Source organism: Rhea americana, unplaced genomic scaffold (assembly GCF_003343005.1).
Source record: "Rhea americana isolate MKP2758 unplaced genomic scaffold, rheAme1 scaffold_837, whole genome shotgun sequence".
NCBI lineage: Eukaryota > Metazoa > Chordata > Aves > Rheiformes > Rheidae > Rhea > Rhea americana.
In genome coordinates, this window is record NW_028187020.1 from 1 (window position 1) to 8,282 (window position 8,282).

At 64.9% G+C, this 8,282-nt stretch overlaps 1 protein-coding gene across 1 annotated transcript; it reads right to left on the bottom strand.

The window, feature by feature from the left end:
- Nucleotides 1-694: 694 nt before the first annotated feature.
- Nucleotides 695-8,110, bottom strand: LOC146585248 (plasma membrane calcium-transporting ATPase 3-like; the record flags this gene model as incomplete). The annotated part of the gene is made up of 10 exons (XM_085323285.1): nt 695-929; nt 1,943-2,184; nt 3,025-3,267; nt 3,929-4,143; nt 4,384-4,548; nt 4,658-4,699; nt 6,039-6,164; nt 6,265-6,390; nt 6,512-6,769; nt 7,716-8,110. Coding segments are annotated over 10 exons (2,047 nt in total), but the record flags the coding sequence as incomplete, so codon positions are not given.
- Between the last annotated feature and the right edge of the window lie 172 nt (nt 8,111-8,282).

The following is an 8,282-nucleotide window of genomic DNA, read 5'->3' on the forward strand; positions in this document are numbered from 1 at the left end:
TCCCCCAGACCTCCCCAACGTGCCCCGTGTCCCCAACATCCCCCGTATTTCCCCAGCGTCCTCCGTATCTCCTCAACGTGCCCCAAGTCTCCATGTCCTCAACGTCCCCCAGATCTCCTCAACGTGCCCCATGTCCCCATGTCCCTGACCTCCCTCCGTGTCCTCAACGTCCCCCAGACCTCCCCAACGTGCCCCGTGTCCCCATGTCCCCGACCTCCCTCCGTGTCCTCAATGTCCCCCCAGACCTCCCCAACGTGCCCTCCGTTCCCATGTCCTCAACCTCCCTCCACGTCCCCAACGTTCTCCATATCTCCTCAGTGCCATGTCTCCAATGCCCATGTCCCCAGCACCCCCCATGTCTCCCCCATGTGAACCATGTCCCCGTGTCCTCAACGTCCGTGTCCTCAACGTCCCCAACACACCCTATGTCCCCATATCTCCCCCATGTGCCCTCAACACGCCCCATGTCCTCTATATCCCCCATATCCCATGTGCCCTGTGTCCCCGTGTCCCCAACGTCCCCCATATCTCCCCAACATCCCCCATATCTACCTTGTGTCTCCATGTCCCCAACACCACCACATCCTTTGTGTCCCCATACCCCCAACATTCCCCATATCCCCTGGGTCTCCGCGGCCCCACCGTCCCCCAGGTCCCTCCCGTGCCCACGTYCCCACCACCCGCCCCGCCGCACCTCGGGGCGCACGGGGTCCTCGATGCCCACCACGGCAATGCAGGTGAGCTCGCCCACCACGGCGGCCTCGTCCTCCCAGGGGGGCTCGGGGACCGGCGGGAAGTCGCGGAAGGCCAGCACGAGGGTGCGCAGCCCCGCCGCCGCCATGGGCTCCACCACCTTGCGCACCACGTCCTCCCGGTCCCGCGGCCCGAAGGCCCGCGCCTCCCCGCTGCCCCCCAGGATGGCGCAGCACCTGGGGGGGGACACGACACCCGGCCCCAGCCGGCCATCAGCACCCGCCACCGGCGCCCCAGGGAGCTTCTGGGGGGGGGGAACGGGACCCCCCTCTGCTCCTGCACCTCGGCAGGAGACTCCTTGCGGGGTGTCTCCATCCCCATGAGGTCCCCTAGGATGGTTTTGGGGTGCTGGGGTCCCCCTTCACCTGCACAGGAGAGTCCTGGAGGCCCCTTGCAGGGTGTCTCCACCCCATGGGGTACCAAGGGGTGGTTCTGGGGTGCCCTCACCTGCACACGAGGCTCTTGGAGTCCCCTTGCAGGGTGTCTCCATCCCCATGGGGTACCCAGGGGTGGTTCTGGGGTGCCCTCACCTGCACACGAGGCTCTTGGAGTCCCCTTGCAGGGTGTCTCCATCCCCATGGGGTACCCAGGGGTGGTTCTGGGGTGCCCTCACCCGCACAGGAGGCTCTTGGAGTCCCCTTGCAGGGCATCTCCATCCCCATGGGGTAATCAGGGGTGGTTCTGGGGTGCCCTCACCCGCACACGAGGCTCTTGGAGTCCCCTTGCAGGGCATCTCCATCCCCATGGGGTAATCAGGGGTGGTTCTGGGGTGCCCTCACCCGCACAGGAGGCTCTTGGAGCCTCCTTGCAGGGTGTCTCCATCCCCGTGGGGTACCCAGGGGTGGTGTTAGGGTGCTGGAGACCCCTCTCATCTGCTCAGGAGGCTCTTGGAGCCCTCTTGCAAGATGTCCCTGTCTCTGCAGGGTCCCCAGGGGTGTCCTGGGGGCAGCTCTGGGGTGCCAGAACCTGCACAGGAGCTCCCCAAGCGTCCCCATCCCCATGGTGTCCCGAGGGTGCCCCGCAGCGTCCCCAGACGCGGTTTTGGGGTGTCAGAACCCCCTTCTCCTGCAGTGGAGGATCTCAGAGCTTCCTCAACTGTGTCCCCGAGCGTCCCCCTTCCCACAGGTGCCCCCAGGGTGGGTTTGGGACGCGCCGGGGAGCCCGCACCCACCGCCGAGCTCTGACCCACTTGCGCAGGAGGATTTCGGAGGCGCCCTTGCTGTAGAGGCGGAAGCCGCCGGCGGGCAGGCGGGTGACGGTGCTCATGGACTTGCGCACCGAGTTGAAGGTGTAGACCTTGTAGAGCTGCTCCTCGGGCACCTGGGCCCGCACGGCCTCGTAGTCCCGCCGCAGCGCCAGCACCAGCCCCAGCAGCGCGCACTCCGTCTTGTTGCCCACCTGCCGTGGCAGCCCCCCGGCCGATTCGGGGGGCTGGGTGGGGWACAGATATAGGGCAGGAGGGACAGAGAAGGGCTGTTAGGGGCAGGCAGCAGATAGASCTGGCAGATAGGGGTGCTGCAGGGGTCTGGGGGGGGTCTCACTGCCCCCCACCATGGCTCACAAGCCCTCCCAGAGGGTCTCAACCCTACCCAGAGGGTCATAAGGGATCCCCAAAGGGTCTCAGAGCCTCTCCAAGGGTCTCAAGGGCCACCCAAGGGGTATCCAGAGGCCCCTGGTGGATCTCAAGACCTCCAAGGGTCTCAAGGGCCACTGAAGGGGCCTCAAGGAGCCCCAAGGGTCTCAAGGGCCCCTTCACGAGTACCAATCCCCACCCCAAGGGTCTCAAGCCCATCCAAATGTCTCTGAAGGGTCTCCAGAATCCTCCAAGGGGATATCAGCCCCTTCCAGGGGTCTCAAGGAGCCCCTAAGGGTCTGAAGGGCCCTCTAAGGGGTCTCAAAGCCCCTCCCCAAAGGGGTTTCAAGGGTCATCCAAGGAGTCTCAAAGCCTTCTTCCCAAAGGGGTCTGAAGGGCCACCTGAGAGGTCTCAGGGACCACCTGAGAGGCCCTTGAGGGTCTGAAGGGCCACCTGAGAGGTCTCAAGGGGCCCCCGAGAGGTCTCAGAGCCCCCCGCCAAGGGGTACCAACCCTCCCAAGGGGTCTTAAGAGCCACCTCAGGGGTCTTAAGCCCTCACTTTGTGCGTTTCCAGTTCCCCCCAGCTGTCTCCAGGCCACCCCCACCCAGGTTTTCAGGCCCAGCACCCTACATGGCAACAGGTACAGGGGTCCCCAGGGTGCCCCCCAACGTGCCACACCCMCTCCCCCCAGCTCACCAGGATCTTGGTGGTGTAGGCGCTGTTGATGGAGATGGCCTGAACGAGGAGGTCGAGGGTGCGGGGGGCGATGCTGGCGGGGTCGGGGGGGGCGCGGAAGTGCGTGTCGCCCACGAAGGCCTGCACCACCGTCATGCGGTTGGTGGTGAGCGTCCCCGTCTTGTCGGAGCAGATGGCCGTGGCGTTGCCCATGGTCTCGCAGGCATCCAGGTGCCGCACCAGGTTGTTGTCCCGCATCATTTTCTGGGCAGGGGGGGACGGAAGGATGGAGGAATAGATGGACAGACAGACAGAGGGATGGAGGAATGTTGAATGAACAGATGAGCTCAGAGGATGAACAGAAGAATAGAGCAACAGATGAATGAAGAGATGGATGGACAGATCAGCTGGTAGGACGGACAAAAGGATGGAGGAACAAGTGGACAGACAGAGGAATGGAGAGATGGACGATTGAGCTTGGACAGAGGGATGGAAAAGAGATGGACGGGCAGCCACAGTGATGGAGAAATAAACGGATGGACAGAAGACCTCAGAGGACAGGCAGATGGGCAAGCTTGGAGAACGGAGCAGAGAGATGGAGAAATGGATGGAGGAGCAGATTAGCTTTGGATAAGAGACAGATGGAGAAACGGAGGAGAAGATGGACAAACTTGGAGGACAGACAAAAGCTTTGAGGAATAGACGGATGGACGGTCAGAGGGACGGAGAAATAGACGGACAGACAGACAGACAAGCCCAGAGAATGGGCAAACGGAGGCGAGGAAAGATGGATGGATGCACGAGCTCGGAGGACAGGCAGACGGAGGATGTGATGGATGGATGAGCTCGGAGGACAGAGGAACAGAYAGAGGAGCAGACAGACGGCGGGGGACGCGCGGCAGGTTGGGGGTCAGCGGGGACTGACCTTGACGGAGTAGGCAAGGGAGATGGTGACGGCCAGCGGCAGCCCCTCGGGGACGGCCACAACAAGGACAGTGACACCGATGATGAAGAACTTGACCCAGTACTGGACGTAGACGGGGGTGCACTCGGCCAGCCAGGCCCGGCCCTCCACCACGAAGGTCTCGATGACGAAGTACAGCACCAGGATGATCACCGTCACGGCCGACATCACCAGCCCTGCCGCGCGGCACGCGCTCAGGCACCCGCCGGGGGTCCCAGGCGCCCAGGGAACCCAGCGCCCGCTCCCCAAAGCGCCAGGAGATCCCTTCACGAGGGTCTCCAGCCTCCACGGGACCTGGGCATTCCACCCTCCCCCCCAAAGCAGGTCCTGGGCGTCCAGGGGGTTCAGGGAACCCTCCACCTAGACGGTCCCACCTCCCCGCTTGCCCCGGGGACCCAGGCGTCCGGGCCGCCCACCTGCCTTGCCGATCTGCACGGCCAGCTTGGTGAGTTTGCCTTGCAGCACCGACTTCTCCTTCTTGGGGCCGCCGCTCCGCTTCCGCTCCCTCTCGTCCACGTCCCCCCCCTCGGCGCTCTTCAGCGGCTGCATCTCCATGGCCACCGCCCCGTCCTGCTTCTTGGCTGCGGACGCCCACACGGCCCCGTCGGTGGAGGACCCAGGCATCCTGGTGGGCTCCACCCCACGTGCCCCAATCGCCCCCCGCCCCAGGGACCCAGGCGTCCGGCGTACCTTTGTTCTGGATGTTTTCCACGGCCCCGTCCTGCGGTTTCCCTGCGGCAGAAGGACGGACGACGCCAACATCAGACGGGACGAGACACGAGGGGGGAGGATGGGGATTGGGCCCCCTCCCCCCCCCCCCCAACCTTCTTATCCACTTGGGCTGGGGCCTCATCCGGAGTCACTCTGGACCGCAGAGGCTCATCCAGAGCCGACCTGGCTCCCACAAGCCACCCAGACCCCTCTGCAACCTCAGATCCGCCCTCAAGCCAACCTGAAGCCAACCTAGAGGAGGATGAGTCAAGGCTGGAGAAAGGTCTGGGCTCTATCTGGAGCCACTTCGGATCAGAGCGATCCGGGTTGGGCGGCTGGGGAAAAGGACTCAAGCTGGAGTCAATGTGGAGTTGCTCCAGACGGAGATGGAGCAGGCCTAAGTGCCTGGAGCCCATCCGGATTAAGGGGAGCGATGTTGGGTGGCCAGAGCTCACCTGGAGTCAAGCCAGAGCCAACATGGGGTCACCCTGGAGAGGAGCAACTTAGACCCAGGTGTCTGAGTCACTCCGGACTGGATGAAGGTCTCAGGTCTCCCCAGACTTGATCCAGAGTCACTCTGGACTGAAGCTGGTCAGAGCTGGACACTTGAACCCCACCTGGAGTGATTCCTTGCTGGAGAAGATCCTGGCTGGGTGTCCAGAACCCATCTGGAGTCACTCCAGAGTCATTCCGGATTGAAGGTGACCCCATCTGAATGACCTCAGCTCATTTGGAGTCAACCTGGAGTCACCCCGGATTGGGATAGGACCCAGATGGGTGTCTGATGCCCAACTAAAAGCAATCCAAAGTCAATGTGGAATCACTCCAGATTAGGACAGGGCCAACACAGGYGCCTGAAGCCCAGCTCAGGTCGACCTAGACTCACTTCAGAGTCACTCTGGATTGAGACAGGACCCACATGGATGTCTGAAGCCCAACCAAAATCAACCCAAAGTCAATGTGGAGTCAGTCTAGATTGGGACAGGGCCAGCACGGGCGCCTGGAGTCCGTCTCGGATTGATCTAGACTCAACACGGAGTCACTCCATATTGGTACAGGAGCAGCATAGGTGTCTGAAGCCCAACCAAGACCTATTCGGAGTCAATCCAGACTTGCCAAAGGTCTTGGTTCCACTCTGCATCGGGGAAGATCTGGCCGGGGTGGCCGCAGCCAAGGCGGACTGGAGCCGCTCCGGGCCAGAAGATGATCTTGGCTCTATCCGGACTCAATCCAGAGTCGCTCTGGCTCAGCCGACCACAGGGGATCCCAGGGACACGAGGGGACGGAGCCAAGAGGGGGAGCCACACACGACGGGGACGGAGGGATGGTGAGGGGACAGACGGAGGGACAGGTGACCCACCTTTCTTCTCCTTCTTCTCCTCTTCCTCCCCACCAGCGCCCAGCAGGGTGAAGATGATGCCAGTCTGCGAGTTGACCCCCACAGCCGTCACTACCATCTTCCCCGAGCCCTCCATGACGTGGGTGCCTGCGTGAAGCGGAGCGGGGTGAGGGGGTGGGGGGATAGAAAGGGGTCACAGCCGGGCCCCCGGGCTGCCCGGACGCCTGGGCCCGCCGCCCTGGCTCACCCGAGAGCAGCATGGGGTCCTTGTCGACCGACTTGCGGACGTGGTCGGACTCCCCCGTCAGCGCGCTCTCGTCGATCTTCAGGTCGTTGCCTTGGATGAGGATGCCGTCAGCCGGGAGCAGGTCGCCTGCGAGGGAGGCGGGCGGCGTCAGCCCGAGGCGCCCATCCACCCTGGCGTCGGGGCTGCCGGGAGGGGCGGGCGCCGCCCCAAGCGTGCCCRTCCACCCCGGCGTCGGGGCGGCACTCACCGTACTTGACCTGGGCCACGTCGCCCACCACGAGCTCGGCCACGGGCACCTGGAGCTGGCGGCCGTGGCGCACGACGGCGAAGCGCTGCTCCTGCTCGATGCGGCTCTGCAGCCCCCGGAACTGGCGCTCCTTGCTCCAGTCGTTGAAGGCGGTGACCAGGACCACGCAGGCCACCGAGAGCAGGATGGCCGCCCCCTCGATCCAGCCCGCCTCCGCCTCGCCCTCGTCCTCCGCGCCCCCCGACGCGTGGCCGCAGGCTGCAGGGACGCGGCGGGCGCCGTCAGCCCGGGAGCGGGCCGCGGCGGGAGCTGGGGGCACGTGGGGATGGAGGGAAGGCGGGACGTGGAAACGGGGCGGGATGGGGACGCGGGGATGGGGTGGAGACGGGGATATGGGGGACACAGGGAGAGAACGAGACTGGGGACGCGGGGAGAGAACAGAGGACAGGGACGTCGGGGACGTGCAGTGAGGGTGAGGTGGGGACATCAGGACGGGTGGGATCGAGAGATGGGGACGTGGAGGACGTGGGGACAGGGAGAGACTGGAGGACAGGGACGCGGGGATGGGGTASGACCCCTGGGATGCAGGGGTGAAATGGGGACATCCCACACGGGATGGGGTGGAATGGGGACATCAGCATGGGGTGAGACTAAGGGATGAAGACACAAAGGACACGGCAGGGCGAGAACACGGAGGTGGGATGAGACCAAGGGATTGAGACACAGAGGACACGGCAGGATGGGGACATCCCCTTGGGACACGAATGAGGGATAGGGACACCGGGGACATGGTGGGACGGGGACACAGGGGGAGACCAGAGAATGGGGACACCAAAAAACGTGGTGGGATGGAGATAGGGACACAGGGATGGGATGAGACCAAGGGATTAGGACGCAGAGGACAAGCAGGATGGGGACGTGAGGATGGGACAAGGCTGAGGGACGAGGGCTCGGGGGACATGGTGGGATGGGGACGCAAGGGAAGACCAGAGCACGGGGACATCGAGTCCACGGTGGAACGGGGACGGGATGAGACCGAGGAACGGGGACACGGTGGTGACACCTGCAGAAACCAGACGATGGGGACGCCGAGAACGCGGTGGGACGGGGACGCAGAGGAGAGAGGCAGGGACCAGGGCCGCCCGCCGCCGCCGATGCCCCCCTCCCTGGCCCCTCCTGCCCCCCGATGCCGCCCCCCCCCCACCTTCGGTGTCGCCGCCGGGGGGGGCGTAGAAGGAGAGCCCCAGGGAGACGACGGCGGCCACCTCGAGGATGATGAGGGTGACGTCCTGCAGCGCCTCCCACACCAGCTCCGCGAAGGTCTTGGGGCGCTTCGGGGGGATCCAGTTCTGGCCGAAGACCTGGCGGCGCCGCTCCAGCTCCGCCGCCCCCTCCGCCAGCCCTGGGGAGGGGGGGGGCGCACCCGGACGCCTGGGTCCCCCCGGCGCGTGCCCCACCACCACCACCACCACCACCACCACCACGCCTGCGCCCCTGTCCCGCGCGCCCGGATGCCTGGGTCCCCACGAAGGGGGCACCGAGAGCTGCTGGGGGGGGTGGGGTAGGGGGGCAGGTTGTCCCACCCGGACGCCTGGGTCCCTGGGGGGACACAGAGGCCCACAGGGGGATTCCCCACAGGACACCTGGGTCCCCAGTGGGATGAGGGGGTCTCCAGAAGGTACGTGGGAGGTCTTTGACTGAGGTTGTCCCTGCCCGGACACCTGGGTCCCTGGAGGGGACATGGAGGTCCCTGGGGGTGTCCCACCTCCCC